General features: G+C 44.9%; 1 protein-coding gene across 1 annotated transcript; it reads right to left on the reverse strand.

Annotated features, from left to right (window-relative positions):
* Positions 1-6641: 6641 nt before the first annotated feature.
* snai2 (snail family zinc finger 2) lies at positions 6642-8527 on the reverse strand. The gene is made up of 3 exons (XM_076021557.1): positions 8284-8527; positions 7653-8174; positions 6642-7233 (listed from the first exon to the last, which is right to left on the reverse strand). The coding sequence occupies exons 1-3, from the start codon at positions 8360-8362 to the stop codon at positions 7052-7054; spliced, it is 783 nt and encodes a 260-aa protein (XP_075877672.1). The 5' UTR covers positions 8363-8527; the 3' UTR covers positions 6642-7051.
* Positions 8528-18894: the final 10367 nt, after the last annotated feature.

Raw genomic sequence — 18894 nt, forward strand, 5'->3', positions numbered from 1 at the left:
CCTTAAAATATACTGACATGGATCAGTTGAACTCATAAGTAAAAGGAGGCGTTAACCCTCGTGTTTAAACTCGTTACCAACTGTCTTTGGATATTGCACTCAAAATGTGCTATTTTTTGCAAATCTAAAAGTGTTTTAGGTAGTGTATTCAATGTTCAGTGTATTTAACTGTATTTCATTTTCAGTCCTGATGCTACGCTAGGCCTTCCAATTGTCCTGGCATCTGCTTACAACAGAGCATATTTCGCAAAAATGTTTTATATTAGTATCAACTGAGGAAAATCTGCAAATGTGCCTCATTCAGCTTGAGGAACTCCATCTGAAACCTTTGCTGGTTCCTCTCACTCCTTTTCTGCTCATTAAACAGGAAGACGTCTTGTGCAATGGCGGGGCTTCTGTCGTGCGTCGAGCCTTCCTGCTGTATTTTACGGCTTCATTCTGGATTCTTAGAGTGAAATTATGGCTTTCACATAGCATCACATAATTTAGCTGAAGTTGAGTTTGGCATATCAAACTGGTTTGAGGCGCCCTGAAGTTCCTAGAGGGCAAACAACAACAACAACAAGTACAACAACAACATGTGTTATATTTGTGCTGCAGTTTACAGCGGAGTTTATTAAGAGGTTCTGACATTTGCAACGCCATTGTCTTCATTGTGAGCTGTCAGTGTGAGTTTCTCTCTCCTCTCCACACCCCTTCCAGTTTGGCTGAAGATAAAGTAATGATGTGCTGCCTTAAATTCATGATCACCAATTCCTAACTTGCGAGAACACTGACAACTTACGGTAAACTCCAGAGGGATCAATTTACTCCTAAGTTGTGACGCCTGTCAACACCTTCAGTGAACGCAGCATAGGGGAGAATTGTGTTGTCTAACTGAACGAGAGAAATATGAATATTTAATGGCCTTTGAAAAATGCTGCGGTTGAGAATAACAATCAAGACCTGCCTCGTTGTGTGGAAACAAAATTCTATCACAAGCCTTTGTGTGATCTATTTATACAGATGGTGTAAAACAAGTGCTTTAAAAAGAACCATGAAATAAAGATTACATTCCCAAACTGGTTTATTTGGAGGTTATTTTAACAATGTGAACAAGCGTTAGCTGTAAAAAAAAAAAAAAAGAATGTTTTGATCACAGAGATTCCACTTGCTGAACAAAAGGCAACTTTCACACGCTTTGAAGACCTGAGCTTTCTCCTCTCTCCCAGGCTAACGTCTCAACCTTGTCCTTGAACTTTCCTCTGGGACCTTTTGGTAAATATTACATTTTTGTGCTTGTAAATTTTTTAATCTCTTCAAGTCTTCTAATCAGGTTTCAATCAGATTAAGAATGCTTTAATTTTTTTTATCTCCTTCTCTCATGCATTTTAAACAACATCTATCTATCGATCGATCTATCTATCTATCTATCTATCTATCTATCTATCTATCTATCTATCTATCTATCTATCTATCTATCTAGGGCACTGGGACACATCATGAAGTCTCTTACTTACTTCACACCAGCCTGACACAGACTACCATTGAGCCTCCGTAACATCTAAAACCACATCCAGTGCCTGTGGCTGTTGTGCGGCTTGGTCAATCATTGGATCTCCTTGAAGCAGCGTGACAGCCCATAGCTACACCATTAGCAAAGTGATAGAATGAGATGTTTTGTTGATACGTTGCACAAGTGCTGTACGCTAAAAGGTCACAGGTTGGAACACAGGACCCAGAGGAACTCATGGATACTAACTGTAAAAAATACTGTTTATTTGCTCTCGTGAATCATGAAATTGGTCAAGCATGCATCTGTGCACTCTCGGCGGCAACTTTATGAGGTGATTTTCTGAATTGCAGGTGAACATAAATAGACTATCAGCCAATCAGATGGCAGTGCATCAAGGCATGTGGGCGGGGTGAAGGCGACTTGCTGAGGTTCAAACTGCAGGTCAGCATGGGGAGCCTCAGTCTTCTGCACTGCTCTGTGAAACTAAACACCTTTCTCATGTGCTTGCATGGAGTGATGTATGTTGACAAAATTATTTCTACACAACAAACTGTCCAGCTAATAGGGGTTCTTTAAATTCCCCCAACTATGGGCTTTTAGCTGCTCATTACATTTACCACTGTGGTGCTGCAAACATAGATTTAATAAACACCCATTATCCCTTCCAAGATGTCTGTGTGTGAGTTGAAGAAAACGTTGTTTCTGTTCAAAATCATTCAAAGCTGTTTTACTATCCTGCTTGTAAAAACTAATAGCAGCCTAGAAGTATAAACACTCTTCCGGCTGTTTACAAGTGATGTGTCAGCTCATGTTTGAATTAGATTCCATGTTTTATCAATGTTTTGTGCATCTCAGGCCAATGCAGCTGGCTTAATGGGGTTAGTGTGTGTGGAGGTAGGAGATTCCTTTATTCTAATGCAACAGAATCTCTGTCATGTGCAACCAAGTTTCTGTAAATCCAGCGATAAGTGCTCATCACTATGTAAAGCTCTGCTACCCTAACTCGCTGAAGGTCGGAGGTTAATCTGCACTTCTTTTAGTGGTTATTATCAGATGGTTTTGATCATCTTGGTTATTCAAATGTCAGACCGTCATTGCTTCCAAGTCAGAAGAGCAGTCTCAGGTTTTCCTTCTTATGGACTTTAATTTGATTCTGTGTGAGTTTCCACCTCCTGTTAAATCACATTGTTCTTGTTTAAAGTACTAGTAATTACCAGTGAAAGGACGTCACTTCTTGTAAATATTCTATTTTCATTTCATTCTCCTGAAAACTTTGCAGGGTTTTTTTTATATTTATTTATTTTAGTTAATCACATGATGTCCATTTCAGAACGCTTGCCTCATGCTGCGCACCAAAGTGGCCTAGGTCTGCCACAGACAGGCTGCATATGAAAGAAAACTCATAAGAGGGAAAGTGTTTCATCTCTTCAGCTCTGAAGACTTTGCAGCTTCTGACATGAAAATGTTTTCTTAAAAAAGTGTAAAGAATTTTCGAATCTGGCCACAAAGAGCCATATTGTTGAAGGGGAAGATGTATTGCTGTTGTGATCATGGGGTCATGCCGGTTGCACATTAGGAAGTAAATACAATCAAGCAAGTATGATCACAGGATCTTTGGACAGCTGACCTCTTGGCAACAAAAAGGCAACAAAAAGAGTGCAGGGCTATTGATTAAGACAACACTAGCTTGTCTGTCTCAGTTGTAATCTTCCATTCAGTGACAAAAATCATTTATGACCTACATAGAAGGTCACACATCTGCAGGCAGCTGCACATCAAGCAGACAGCCTTATATTCCCTCCTTCCACCGTTTACTGAAATGCACTTGATAAAAATCCCTTTCACAACAGCTTTTGCCCCTTTACATGAACCCTGTTGCATTAATTAGATAGATACATGCGAGAATGTGTGATGCTGGGAAACTTCAAAAGAATTCATCTTCTGTGGTGATTAAATTACACTGGCTCGATCTGCACAAATCCAATTTATTGACACGACATAGTGCAGATACAAAAGACATCACGCGATTAGGGAAATAAATAGCGTTATGGAGAGAATCTGTTTTCGAAGCATTTTTCTAAATGACTCGCCAATCACTGACATGGCAAAGAGGACTTTATTTTAACAAGATAAACACACTGGTAAACAAACAACTGCTGTAAAATGAAAGCTAGAAACAGTGGGATCAGTTTTTTGACCTGATAATGATAAAAGAATAAGTGACAGTTATGTGTCCACTATAGCAGAAACGCAAATGTGGAGATGAACAATGATGCTGCAATAAGGCTCGTACTTCCAAGAGCATCTCCACAATGCTGTTAGAAGAATTAATGAGACTGTGAATGATGAAACACAGCGTCATGTAAAATACTGTCTTCACATATGCTGGAATACATATGTTAGACCAGTAGATAGTTGTACTAAAATGGCAAAGATCAGTTCGCTGTAGACACTGTGGCTGACCAACAAGCGATCCTCCAGGCACTCCCTGCAAAGGGGAACACACAATAGTCTCCCTTATGATATGGCAGGGTTAGAGACTGAAGAGAGACCACTTGCATCAGGAAACAATCGCTCCTCAGAAGTTACCCTTAACTTCATTTGTTTCACTCGATGCTTACAAAGGCATCACACCCCCTGATTCGCCGTAAAGTCAGCAGGTTTCTGAGCACAGTGGCTCGTTTCACATCAAGCACAGCACTTGTCTCCGGGCATTGATTTCACATATGGTATGAAATAACTGATGAGACTGGTAATTTGTGACAATTATGTGAAAAATCCAAATTATGGGCTGCATGAAAAACAACAAGCTGCTTTAAAGTTGTTTTCAAGGCGTTTTTGGATTGTCAAATATTAGCAATTTTTTACTAAACCAAAAAATATTTAGGATTTACTTGAAATTTGCAGAATAGAAGAAAATGTTTCAAAATGTTAAAATTTTATTCTATTCTTAGATGAAGCCAGATTTAAATTTATAAACTTATAAATTTGAGCCATAAAATGCGACTGAATTAATGATTAGCGTGTGGGAAATAAATCATTGTGTTCTCATCAAAACTAATAAAGATCTTGTAGTATATTTTAATGACATTGTATCTTTACAAGATCTCAGTGCAGACATGGTGAGAGGGCGGGGCCACTGACAGACTCAACACCTCCAACCGTTTCTCATCTCACATTCATTAACACATCCACTAATGGCTGTACGCTGCTAGACAAATGATCTCCTCCTGCATCATCATCATCTCCCCCCAGCACCAGCGCAACTAAAGCTAAATCAAATATTCATGTCGGGGGTTGAACGCGGTACCGTTATCTTGTAAAAGGGTAATTCTTACGAGATTAATAGGCTAATAGGAGGTTTTGCTTTGACTGTCGTCCCCCCCCCCCCCGACAAAAGTTCAGTCAAGTGTCGCCTCTACAAAGACACACATCGTTATTTTCTTTTTCCCATGGCAACAGCGAGGATGAGCAGCCTTACCAAACTACCGAGTGCCCTCCTGATATCACTTAATTTCATGTTGCAAATCAACTGAGAAACAGCCCAAACAGCTCATAATAGAGGTTAGGCTGTCAGTGGACCTGTTGCAGTGGGTTTTTTATCCCCTAAGTTGCACCTGCTTTTTGAAGCTGCGGAGCACCTGGAATAGCTCCATGATGACTCACAGCGAAGAAAAGCCGACCTACAGAGGAGTGTAGCCCCTCGCAGCAAGAGAAAAAGAAAATAACAAGTGTGTGTCAGCAGCTTTCAGGCAATTGGGGCAAAGGAAACACACATGTGGGGTTTGTTAGAAAGGGCTTAACGTCCGGCTGTAGCCCCACGAGGGAGTTGTACGTTTTGAGGCTCGAAAATCTGTCGGCTCAAAGTCAACAAAACATAGCCTGGGGCGGCAGCGGTGACCTAAGTGCTTTGTCAAAATCGGAATCAACTTTATTTCCCAACCTTGCACAAACAAACAAGCGATTTGTCTCCGATTGAGGCTATAGCTCCCTGCGTTCCATAGTCAAGGAAACAAAAATAATCCAAAAAATTCTGAATCTAGAGTCAAAGAAAGTCAAGAAAATTAGAACTAGTGCAAGTATGTACTATTGTCACTACTTGCACTCTTGTTTGACACACTTTAAGGTGAAAAATCAAGACAACAAGGAGAGAGAGAAAAAAGAAGCACGAACTTGAGGTTTTGTGAAACCGCATTTGAAATCTGGTTACATGTGTGTACTGAACCCAAGCTTGGGATTGTTGTGACTGAGCAGGAATATGTGAAATTTAACTCCCCGCAAAAAAGTGTACAGGATTAGGATGACTTTCTTCCAGAAAAATGCCTTTGCATTTAAAAGCTGGGCAGAGAAAGAGAGACAGAGAGTGAGAGAGAGAGAGAGAGAGAGAGAGAGAGAGAGAGAGAGAGAGAGAGCCACTGGCTCCTCAAAGGGCGTAGCAAGTGAGTGCAGATCAATATAGCTCGTATGTGTGAGATTTCGAGATTGTTTGATGTCTGGACAGGTTCACAGGGAAACAGGTTGAGGCCTGATCCAGAACTGAGTCAACCCTCTCCCCTTCTTCCTTCTTCCCTCGCTCCACCACCATCTCCACAGCCATGGATTAAATATCATTTACTCTTTTGTGCGTGTTTGAGGCGCGTGATCACAGCGGGAGAGACACACTCGCGCTCAGGGTGGCGCTCATGGAGGTGCAGGTGGGTGGAGGTCGGGAGGGGGGAGGAGCAGGAGGCTTCACACACGGAGAGCAACTTCCAGAGATGCCAGGAATTCTACAAAACGCCATGAGACTTTATTTCTCAAAAGTGTCATGAGAATATGAAAATATATATATATATATATATATAAAATTAAAAAAAATCATTCAGCATTACAGTTTGCTCTGCTGATATACAATCGTCTCAGTCACACGTACATTCAATATATAAAACATATAGAGGGAAATACAAGTATCATTGCCAAGAAGGTCTGAGGCACTTGGGAGGGTTTTGGCTGCTTGAGTGCTGGAAAATGTGCAATAGACTGGATCATCTCACGCCGTGCGCTGTACGTGCACTTGTTCCCTGCGTAACCATGGCTTCAGAATTCCTTTAGACTGTCATTCATCAAGTTGTTCTTTGGTATCATGTTGTAAAACATTTTTTATGAAAAGGACAGGAAAGTGTGGAGGACTGTATAACAGCCATTGGAGAGACATGGGCACAAACTACTATATGTGACTTTATGAGAGAATAAGAAACGATCTAGACATGCAGGAAAGTGCATGAATAGCACAGGTAGGCGAGTACATGGCATGAAATGCTCGAGACCGGCTGCAAACACAGAAGCACTGCCAGGCACATGAGCAGAATGCAGTTCATCCGTCGGAAATGAAACTGGATGCTCATTTATAAAAAAAAGGAAAAAAAAAGACTAAAAAACAAAAATAAACTCAGTCTTGGGAATGAACCAGCTCTGTGTAATTCCCTGACAGTCTCTTTTTTTTTTGGAGAAAAAAAAAAGAAAATTGCAACGTAACAGAGTTCTTTTTTTTGGTGGTGGTTGGAAAGGTATCCCAGTTCAGTGTGCTACGCAGCAACCAGATTCCTCATGCTTGTGCAGAAGAGACATCCTGGAGAAGGTTTTGGAGCAGTTCTTGCATTGGTATTTTTTCACATCCGAATGGGTTTGTAGGTGAGCCCTGAGATTGGACCTGTCTGCGAACGCCCTGTTGCAGTGCGGGCAGGAGAACGGCTTCTCTCCTGTCAGTGGGGCGAGAAATGAGAGAGGAGACGTTAGAGACATTGCCACAGACAGCATTTGAATAGGCATGTTTGTCAGTTTGTTTTGACAGGGGCCTGTTATTTCAGGCTGCATGCGCACAATATATAGAGCTATATATATTATTTGGCTCCTTTAAGAGGAACACTGAGCATCTTCGTTCGCTGCCTCCCTGTAACATGACATTTGGCCAGAAAAAACAATACATTTACCCTTCACCTTACCAACCAAAGCTACACTACAGGAATGCATAACTTTCTGAGGTTTCATATTTTCACACAGCACTCTAAGGCTGAAATGAGACAGGTAACAGGTTCTACAGAAGCTCTGATTAGTCTAAAGGAGAAGAAGTAGTAGTAGAAGAAGTCCACAGCACCAGCCAGGCCAACCGCTCACTGACCTGTGTGCGTCCTGATGTGTCCCTGCAGCAGCCACGGTCTGGAGAAAGCCTTGCCGCATATTTTGCAAACGCACGGCAGCGTGTGCGTCCTGATGTGCATCTTGAGCGCTCCCAAGCTCACGTACTCCTTCTCGCAATATTTACAACTGAAGGACTTCCTCGTCTGTGCGTCGCAGTGCAACTGTTTATGCTTGAGCAGTCCCGAGTAGGTGGAGTAGGACTTGGTGCACAGGCTGCACTGGAACTTCTCCGCCTCCGCGCCGTGGGGATCCGTCAGTTTGGGCAGCATCTGCTCGTCCTCGTCGCTCCTCGGACTCTCGGAGCCGCTGTGGTCCTTGGAGGAGGTGTCCGACAGCGACGAGGGGTATCCGGAGATGGGCGACAGGTCGCTGGGGAGAGGGGACAGCGGCAGGCTGCTGGTGGTCCACACCGTGATGGGACTGTACGCCGCCGGGCTCAGGACCTCCGGCTGCGGGATGACAGGCAGCGGCAGGCCCCGGTAGATGTGCGGCGTGAAGATCACTGAGAGAAGGAGGGCCGGCGCGCAATGAGTGATCAAGGGTTCGAGAGCGTACAACAAGGAGAAAGACACAGTGACGCGCAGAAGTTTGGAAAAGTTTGCCAACTCTACCTGTCGGGCTCTCCAGCTCACTGTAGTTGGGCTTCTTGGCGGAGTTGATGTGCTTCTTGACCAGAAAAGAGCGAGGCATCTTGACAATAATTTAAAAAAAAAAAAACAGCTCGGGGACAAACTTTTTCCTCCTTTGCGGGACACAGCGGTGAGTATCGGCTCACTTCGCGCAACCCATGCAGCCCGAGTCCAGCGGAGAGTTCATGGTAGAGCGCAGCACAAGTGGAAACAGTGCCGCGGGTTGCCGTAAAGAGCTGTAAATACTGCCTATCAGGTGCATGGGAGGAGTCATCTACAGGCTGCCATCTACACAGACTGAGAGCTCAGGCCAATTAAAACTGGCTTCTCCCCCTCCACACCACGGGAACTTTAGTGGAGCTCACAACCCCCCCTAGAGGCAGGGTTGCTACCACTTTAATGTGGTTAGACAGGTGTCACGAAGTCACGAAGAGTTCCAAAGGATGCAAGTGCAGATCAAAATTGGATATATAATATTTGTCACCCCTGAAAATAGAGATTGTGAGGTATCAATTATAAGCGAATCACAAGGACAAGGGCAGTTTTAAAATGCCAGCACTAATGAAATCACTGCTGGTGATCACTGTTGTGCTACAAACGTCTAGGGACTTTTTCTTCTGTCGCCCACACTGCGAGCCCGGAGAACGATGGTAATGGCTTGACAGTGAGCTTCGTCGTTGGCACGCATAAATGTTTACTGTAAACATTTTGAACTCTGCGATCCAGCCATCCGGTTTAAATCCTGCGCTTGGATTAAAACAACAACAAAACAAAACTGGGTATGTTTTTTTTTTGTTTTTTTTCCAAGGAAAAAAATATACAAATGTAGGCAGCAGTGTTGCATCCCAGGTTACACCAGTGTGCAGCGAGAGCCAGATGGGTTTTTTTTTCTCACGCCATTAATGCAATGAGGCGTTACTCCCCGAAATGTAATTCTAGGTGCACTTGTTTCCATCTCAAGGTCAGACGTGACACCATCATCAAATTGATCCCCGTAGCTGCTGCTGCTGTTGCTGTCTTGGCCAGGGAGAGGCAAACTTAGCAGTCGACGCCCCCTTGTGTTCAACTCTGCTCTTTGGAGACTAGAGTGAGCAGAGCAACTGAAAGTAACAAAGGGGAGTGAGGGGAAAATAATAACAACAATAAAAAAACTCGCACACAAAGGCAAAAGGCTTAGCTATGGTGATATTGAAAGCAGCTCCTGGATTGGCTGGGTCAGCAGATATGAAAAAGCTCCTTATGTCTAGGGCAGGCCTTAAGTTAATTGTGAACCGCTTATCTTATCTGGAGAGCATAATTGCAGATCATGAATGGTTTTCCTTTGTGGCGGCCGGGATTAAAAAGGGAATGGGAAGGTTATCTCTCCGGAATAACTCCTGAGTACTGTCCTAGGCTCAGCAGTCCGTCCAGCGAGTGGGATGGAGGAGGAGACGTGTCGGGATGCAGAGGGACACACTGTGCGCTCTAGAAAGAATAATAATAATAATTTAAAAAAAAAAGAGGTAATGCTGTAAAATCAATATAACCCAACAGTTTAAACCATATGGAGCACTGCATGCACGAGCAGGTGCAACACGCCTCCTTGCAGTTTTCATGCCTCAGCGGAGCTTCTCCGCGTCAAAGAACGAGTGGCAGCAGTGGAAGCGGCGCAGCACCTCTGCCAATATGAGGAGGATAAAACCGGTTTATGAGCTTGAGAATTAATTAACAGCTGTGCATCCTTGACCCTCCATTGCATCTTCCACTGCTCAAGTTGAGCACCAGCGCGTCTTTTGTGTCCTGGTGGAATGCTATGTGAAAGGATGACATGCTTTCTTCTCCCTCGCAGCCTCACAGCGCACGTTGTTTACTTGTTTGCACATCCTAACCCGCAGCCAGACGTCGACCCGCTGAATCCTAGCTCGTCCTCAGACACCACGGGTAAATGCTTGACCGGTGGAGGACTGAAAAGCAGCAGTGGACAGGCCAATATTAATTTATATCTTGCCTTTTTGTCTTGCTACCGCCTTTTTGATGCCTCATTAATTTTGTTTAATGTAATCCAGCTTATCCTCCTCGTTGGGCTTTTAGAAGCGCTTTATGTACACACTTTTATCGCCTCTCTTGCTCAGTCTCCTGTTTACTTTGAGTCCTTGGCGCAGGGCTGTTAAGTCTGTGAAAGTGTGTCTACCGAATGAATTGCTTTTTGGACATCATATCTTTTATTAAAACTACAAAGCAAACAAACCCAAGAACAGGCACAGGCCTGTACGTGAGAGAAATCTGACAGAAACGTAACGTTTTATTTTAACGTATTTTATATTTAACCAAATACAACGCAGCTGGTGAGAAGAAGTGTCTTATTGTTTGGCAACCAAAATTCAACCGAATTAGGCTTTTTTTTTTTGCAGACATTCCTTTCAGAAAGTATGTTTTAATGAAAGTCAGAATATTTTTGTCCACATTTTTGCTGATTTTGCATTCAAATTTCAGGTTGTGACCCAAAATAGTGCCCCATCAACTGAATGTTGTTTTACGCTCAAGGTTGTGGATGCTGTTGGAGCCTGTCCCAGTTGTCTTTGGGTGAAGGTGGGGTTACACCCTGGATGAGTGGCCAGTTTCTCACAGTGAAAACAACCATTAACACTCGCACTCATGGCAAATTTAGAGTTCCCATTTGATCTAACCTGGGGCCTTCTTGCTACAGCGTGTTGCCTTGCCTTTATTACATCGAGACAAAAATAACATTGAACCCTCTATAATGACTATAAACCACCTATAATAATAAAAGCATAGGATGAGCTGCCCAGTCAGGATTGGTTCTGTTACTGATCAATCAGTATCTGAACATCCCTGTGGAGGGAGGTCAAATAGCTTCTGGGCATAATAAGGCTTCTGGTGGGATCTCAAGGGTTCAGGGGTTCGGGATATTGGAGCCATCAGCCAGTGTGAATTATCCTTGATTGGCTAATGCATCACACTTAAGGCTTTAGGGGAGCTTGCTGTGGAAAAACCTCTCAGTGGAGGATGGTCAGAGGTGGTGATGTGGTGTCGGGACCGAAAGGACCCGGCAACCCGGTTCTGACGGTGCTGACCTTTAATCTGCAGCGACGTCGGAATAACTTGGCTCTGGATCCACAGTGGGTTTCAGATTGAAATGCCACATGCTCCTTCGTTCGTGAGCGGTGGTTGTCACATTGGGGAGGCGACACACGTGTCAGACGAGTCGAGTTTCCAGCCGGCGCGGTGACAGTGGGGAGATGGAGGCGCACCTGGTCGTCCCGTGTGCAGCTGCTAAGCGGCCTTGGGGAAGGAGCTCAGGCGCCACAGAGTGACCGAACACATATGTGGCCAGATGTGTGTGCTCAAGCTCTCAAGATGCAATTGTGGTTCATTGACAGCACAACCTGAGTCATGAGCGCCTGACTGTACCAGACTGACAATAAGCCGCCCCGATGCTTTTTTGTTGGGGATGTCAGTCCAGGTGATGAATAGATTGAAATCTGGCACAAAAGCTCAGAACTCACGGACAAATGGCTTAGAATTTATTAGTCAAAGGCCAAAGTCAAGTTCATGGTGAACACTGGCCTGACTGATTCATGGGCTGAGGGGTAGCCAGTGCGCATCGACAATAATAATTTATAAAATGATGAAATGCTCATTCTGTAGCCAAATGGGCGACCTCGGCGTGGCATGACAATGCAGAAACACTTTTCTGATAATTTGAAAACATCCAAAGCTCTCCCCCAAAACCAAAGGTTGTCCAGCGTGTCTGCCAAGTTTATTAATTTGCGCATTTTTCAATGGATGTCTACAATACATTGGAAGCAAAATCTTGAATGTTGGCTGCCAGTGTGTGTATGGATAGACTTTCACTGACTGATAGGAGAACACAATGAGGGACTCTCAACAAATCATTAATGGACATAACGTGATGGGGTACGCTTTAAACTCAATGTTTCTGAACAATGTTTAAACAGAAGAAAAAATCCAGCAAATAAATTATATCCGTGTTGTTTGTCACTGTCTAATTTTCTGGCACGGCAGTTTTCCCACATTAACCTGATGATACTCATATTTTAAATCCGACTCTGCAGCGTAAACATACAATTTAAACATTTAAAGTATGCTGGCACTTACAAACGTTACTGAGGAATGTAAACACCTTAATAATATTCCTGCTAGAGTTTGATTTGCTGCAATTTGCAACGCGTGCCAGAGTTTATGGCTGTTCAACTATCTGCGTGGCGTGTTTGCCATTCCTTTGCACTCCTGCCGTCCATTGTTGAGCCTATGAAAGAGGGACAGTGTTGTCATTAAGCTGTGATACTGACGAGGAAAATCAACAGCGGTGGCACTGAACTCTATACAGATGGATAATGTTCGATTCAATAGAGCAATGCAATAGTAAAACTCACCCTGCCAGTAGCCAGAAGCGATGTACATTAAGCTACCATAACAATATTTGCGCGGATGGCCGTCTCCACATAAGCATGAGACATGGACGGACAATTTTGCTGACAGCGGCTATCCTCGCACGCGTGTCGCCTGCTACAAAACCTAACACATTTTAAATTGTGAGTCACGCTTCTCACGCGCACAGCAAATGAGAAAGGGGGCGCGAAGGGCGAGTGATTCATGAAGAAAGTGACAGGTCAGGAGCTTTTCCGCTGACCTAGAGGCCGTGCTAACCTGACATTTATAAGACAACCAACCATGAAAAGCGCTTCAGCTCCAATCGGTTTAGCACGTGAAAGCTGGAAGTATCGACGCAAGACACTGCGTTCGGGTGCAGAGGCATAGCTGAATTATGTTATCAGGGCAGGATAATGGCGCATATGTAGACCTCTATTAAAGTGAATGGGTTGACGTGATGATTTTGATAGTGTTAGGGAGGAGAGCTCCATCCCAACCAAGCCCTGCCTTGTTGCAACCTGTGCAACAACAAGAAGAAGAAGCAAAACTACACGCCTGGTCACCCACATCACAATGTCAAAATGCTTCCAGCTCTCATGACGTACGTCAGGGGCTTGTTCACAGTGGCTGGATTAACTGTGAACCTGTTGCTGCTGTGCCAGCGACCCCAGATGTCAACATCACTACGGGAAGCTAGTAAGCACGCTAGTCTCATTGTGTTTGTGGTGGCAGAAATCAACAAGGAGACCAACTGAACAGGAGAAGAGAAGGAGAGAGCAGCCAAGCAATGGACTAGCTGGGCATATTCTTCGGACAGGGTGCTGGGCAGGCAACCAAAGTTAGATAGGTCCAGTAACCGACCAGCCGGGAGGCGCTGTGCCAGTGGCAGGGGTGTCATTCTTCCAGATTCAAGTCTATATACATAGCAAGTCTGATTTTACACACACACACACACACACACACACACACACACACACACACACACAGATAATACATCTATATATATAAATATGTATATATAACTATATATATATATATATATATACATATATATATATATATATATATATATATATATATATATATATATATATATTATAGTTTTTTTTTTTTCAAGGTACAGAAACTTAACAGTGTTGCTTTAAATCCCTCCCAAGTTGTTAAATTGAGGCGTGCGGGTCTGCAGTGCACGGCAGATGTAATTGGCAGAGGAAGGGAAGAAGGGAGGAAGGGAGGACGGGAGGAAGGGACAGTGAGAGTGTTAGAAAAACGCTCCATGAGATGTAGTTGTGTGTCTTCGCCAGTGAGATGCGGAAGCGGGCAGCAGCAGCAGCAGCGGCAGCGGCAGCAGCAGCGGCAGCAGACGTCTCTGGAAGGAGCCCAGAAAGTGGAATCATCTAATATTCATGGACCCGGAGTTTGCGCGGTCGCCTCGGGTTAAACCAAGTCGATTGACGTGCGTTTTTCTTTTCTTTCTTTTTTTTTTCTTTTTTCTTTTTTGATAAATAAATAAATAAATAAATAAATAAATAACGCCACCGCGTGTGATTTCCAAGCCGTCGGTCCGCTTTAAGCAGCTGCGCGATGAGAAGGGGAGCCGGACGCAGAGCCGCCAGACCGGAGCCTCCGCCTCAGCCCGGCACGCTGACGGACAGCCGGTGAGATCCCCGAGAGCTGCCTTGGAAATATGGACAAATCTGACTCCTCTTCCATCCCCCCTCCTCTTCTGCGGACTGCTCCTCTTCTTCTCCTCCTCCTCTCCGTGTCGGTTTTCCAGAGTATAGTGGACCGAGGTGCCGTGTGGGCGACGCTGCCACAAGGGATGCATTCATTGTGATTTCGCAGAGGTGTTGAGCATAAATTAAAAACTAAAACAGGTCGAGAGAAGCCGTGACAAGACCTCCAGAGGGGGGGGGGACCCCATACCACATCGCCACCTGTTACCTAAAACCAGGTAAGACGTCGTATTTTTTTTAAATTCCTCTTTTTTATTTATTTTATTTTCTACTGAGCCTCGCAACGCGGTTGCATGACGACAGAGGAGGACTGTTGTGGCTAAACAACCGTGAAACGCAACATCAAATCCGTGCACTTTAATCTTTTCCTTTTGAGGTGTAACGTGTCTGAACGCTGCGCACCCAGATTTCTGTAGCGATCGTGCACGTTTCGGCTGTCTGATGAAGCCTCCCGTCCGAGCCACGGCGCCTTCTTTCATTATCGCAGCCCTTCCCCTGATGTGGCACTTGGTTTCGTTACGGTGTGTGTTTAAATGAACTGGCGGATATGTGGCTTTCCAGAAGCCCCCTTTGCATTGCCTCACAGTGCAGGTACTCACCAGCAGCACCCGCTGCAGTTCCCAGTGCAGCAGCAGCAGCAGCAGCAGCAGCACAGTGCTGCCATTGAAGTGCTATTTCTAGAAAGGGTCCCAGGGTTCATATTGTTTTTATGGCTCATTTTAATGTGTCAGATGTTACAAAATCTCCCTCCTGACGAACGCCGAGGCACATAGGCTCAACTTGGGGAGTCGCAGGCTGCTGCCGCCACTCCAGAGAGCTGGCAACATTCCCTGCTGCTTCTCTAATTCCATTCATTATTGTTATTATTGTTATTTTTTAGTTTTGGTCAAGGTACAAGATGACAGCTAGCATAAGTGCCCTCAGCTGGAAGCCCGAGTCAGATGCTAGAAAATCAGAGACAAGAGGAGTTTGAACTGTCAAGCTCTTGCAGCCATGTATCGAGCCGGTCCATCTGCAGGTCAGAGGTCAGGAGCAATCTGTTTGATGTAGTGGGGGGTGAGGGGGCTCCGCACCCCTCCACACAAGGGAAAAGACGTTGACGTGTCATTGACAATTTTATAACCACAGCACAAGCCAGCGCCGGTTTCCTCTGCCCGCTTCCCTGTGTGTCTTAAATCAAAGTGCAATTTGGCCAAAGTGACAGAGCTGGAATCGAGCCTGAGTGAGATGGTGTCACTCACGTCTGGTCAATACGGTTGGGCTGCGAAGGGGAGCGGTGGCGCGGCCGGACAACTTGTTTGAAAACCACACCACCCTGGAGTGCAAAGGTGCAGCCTGCGCCGAGATCTGCGATGGCGCTCAGTGCCGCACGTCACGTTTCACCCCTGCATGGCTGATCAATAACCTGCCGCCTCTCCCTCTATCCACATCCCAGCGGCTCGTTTAAGTATCCACACTGAGCTGAACGCCCTTAAATGCACAAATGGGATAAGTCTACGTGAGGCATCACTCGGAGCATTGGAACGTACGCCTGCATGCACGCACGCTCACACACGTGCATCAATTATGCATTGTACGATATTCAAAGTGCCGCTTCACTCCTGCAGCGTCACCCTGAGTGTGTAAAATGAGGATTTTCAAGGGTTACTCTTACACTACTGCAGCTCTCACTGGCCTATTTTGACCGATAAAGGGGGAGTGCACAAAACACGTGCGCTTTGAGCTTCCATTCCCCGATACCAAAGATATCATTTCTTTCACATGTCAAGCAATTGTTTCATCAATACAGTTGTTTGTGGGTTTACAGAGGAACTGGACGTCTCCATTACAAGCTGAGCTGAGAACCCGGCAGCGGAAGGGGAGGAGGAAGAAAAAAAAAAACAAACACTCTTCTTCTGCTGCTTTTGTGGCTCTTTTATGGCAGTGTTGGCTGCGGCAGTCATGTCCCAGATGTTCAGTTCAGGTGTTTGTTTGTTTTTCAGGGTGAGTTATGAGCTATACAAAGGAAACAAACTGTATATCTTTACATCGGCGCACGGGGAATAAAATACCACAGGTCCGTCAGACAGGCCCTGTGTGATGCTACAAGAATTAGTCTGGGGCAGTGGAGACGGATGGCGTCAAACTCTCACTCTCATTCGCATGCGCCGCACATACAGGCTTGTCTGATTTCGGGGGTTTAGATCTTAGCGCGGTGGAAGCTACATGTAGGTGATAAGCGCTTAGGGAAACGCTACAAGGGGGGGAGCACATTGCACGTAATGGCTTTTGACACAAGAACGCACACGTGCACACACACACATGCGCTAAAAACATCTGACACAACGCTTGAGGATTTTCAGTGCAATTTTTCTTGATGCTGCGCAAGTAGGTAGACAATTTTAGGTAACTTTTGATCAAGGAGGCACAACATGGCCACAATAGAGGCTCGGCGTCAACGCCAAAGGCATTCGTGTAACTGTAAATTTCCATTACAGCGTTTTTCTTGAAGCGCTTGCAACCCGTCAGACTTACAAACGGTAAGAAGAGCCCACGGCGGCAATTAACTACTTTCTCTTTTCGCTGACGCTGGTGAAGCACAGCGTGAGGCCTTGCGTAGTTCTTGTTTACTTTAAAACGACTGGAAATTGCCGGCAACGACACGAGCGTTCGGGTAGAGCTGAATCAGTCAATCAATGGGCTGGCGGGAACATAATTAGTCTCATGGTAATCGATTAATCCTCGGAGTCACAGCTTTAAGACTGCGGTTATATATTACGAGACCTTTGCATTTTGAAGTCTGGCTCTCAAGGTAACAGGTGACTGGGCGCAATTCTCCGTTCTTGTATCTTACAAACAGCGGCGGAGCGGCGACAAACACTGCAGTTCTTCTCCTGGTCAACAGGTCGCGCCTCAACAGCTGGAAGTTTCCCCGAGGAAATCTTTGCTAATTCATCCCGCAAAAAGGAGTAAATGTGCGTTGATCAACGCCGCTTCCATTTTCACCCTCAAGCTGCTAATTTGTCTCACGCTACGCCGTTTGAATTCATAAATAATTCGCCCGAGCCGGCAGTTGCGTATCCCCGTGCTTTATATTTAGTAAGTGAGCAGATGTGCCCCGGCGACGGGCGCCGCTTCATTTCACTGTAGCCTGGCTGTCAGCAGTGTGTTGAGCTTTGTAATGCTTTCGTGTGCCACCCTCGCAGCATGAGGCCATTTCCAGGCCTGCGAGTCGTCGGCCGCGAGCTCTCAAAGACTGAAAAAAAAAACAAAAGCAAAAGAATGGGGGAAAAAATGCCCGTTTGCTTTTGCGTAGATGGCATAAATTAGGTGAGTGAATCACATTATGCAATATCAAGGCCGTGTGCTGAGCTTAATTAAAGCCTTAGCATGTAACATAACATGCTTAATTTGTATTTTACCGCAGGCACTTCCGCTACTGTATCACATAATAACAAAACAAAAGATTTGAAATCCTGTTACGGAACCTGTCAGATGATGATGCAGGGTTGGTCTCCTCTCTTACTCTGTTATCCCGCCTGTTTCCTCTCCCTGAGATCCAGCATGGAGCGGGGCGACCGGTTTATCAGATGATTCTAGCTGATTTAAGTTGGCATCTACCTGATACCTGGCGGCTCACAACTGCCAGAAAACATAGATTATAGTCGGAGAGGAGAGGTCAGGGCCTCGCTCTATAAATGTGTCCGTCACTAATTTACTCCTGTGCCCATCAGTCATGAACATCCCACATCCGAAGTGCCTCTGGCTGCAGCCGGGCTTCAGGTCTTGACTTAGAAGATGATGAAAAGAGCTGATTTTCAAAAACAAAAAAAACAGAATCACAAACAGTGAGTCTTTAATGCCTGAATCACCTGTCTACATCACAATCTGACAATCAGCAGGAAGAGATGAAGATGCCTGGAGCGGCTCCTGCTCCGTAAATACAGAACGGCGCTGCAGACTTGAGTTTATTAATGTGTCACGAAGCGGCAGGTAAAGAGGAAGACAGCTAACTCTCGCTAACACTCGGCGAAAGCCGTGCAAAATCCCAGATCTTTTAGCGGCCGAGATGGGAGGATTTGCTGTGCTCTTTTCATCTTCACGCCGCCTTGATTAAACGTGAAGGTTTCCGGATAGGTTGGAGAAACGTTTGTGGGCAAATTTCCTACGTTTGACAGAGCAAATAATCAAAAGTTTAATGATTCAAATAGTCCACTGCAAAACTGCCCAATACAATTTGAACAACCAAGATTTGACCTTTGTTTTTTCCAGCTTCCATGGCCTCAAGAAAGCAGCCAGCAAGTCGATGTAGAGACGTGAGGCCCGTCACAGTAGTGGAAAGAATTTAACTTTTCGCACAATGTTGTGTGATGCTATGCCATGCCTACAATATGAACCAATTATGATCAAGTGAGTGATTACATCGTGCTTGTCTCACTAAGTGTCAACCCTGCCTTATAGTGTTCGATCTGCATCTGTTCTG

This window comes from Nelusetta ayraudi, unplaced genomic scaffold (assembly GCF_046127955.1).
Source record: "Nelusetta ayraudi isolate G7.1 ecotype Tasmania unplaced genomic scaffold, CSIRO-AGI_Nayr_v1 ptg000011l, whole genome shotgun sequence".
In the NCBI taxonomy this organism is placed as follows: domain Eukaryota; kingdom Metazoa; phylum Chordata; class Actinopteri; order Tetraodontiformes; family Monacanthidae; genus Nelusetta; species Nelusetta ayraudi.

Bases quoted from the DNA above. Each gene is read 5' to 3' on its own strand.
- snai2 (XM_076021557.1), bottom strand. From the start codon at position 8,362: ATGCCTCGCTCTTTTCTGGTCAAGAAGCACATCAACTCCGCCAAGAAG. The intron at 8,175-8,283 runs GTAGAGTTGGCA...TCCTTCTCTCAG, and splicing joins TGAGCTGGAGAGCCCGACAG to TGATCTTCACGCCGCACATC. The intron at 7,234-7,652 runs GTCAGTGAGCGG...CCCCACTGACAG, and splicing joins ACACATCAGGACGCACACAG to GAGAGAAGCCGTTCTCCTGC.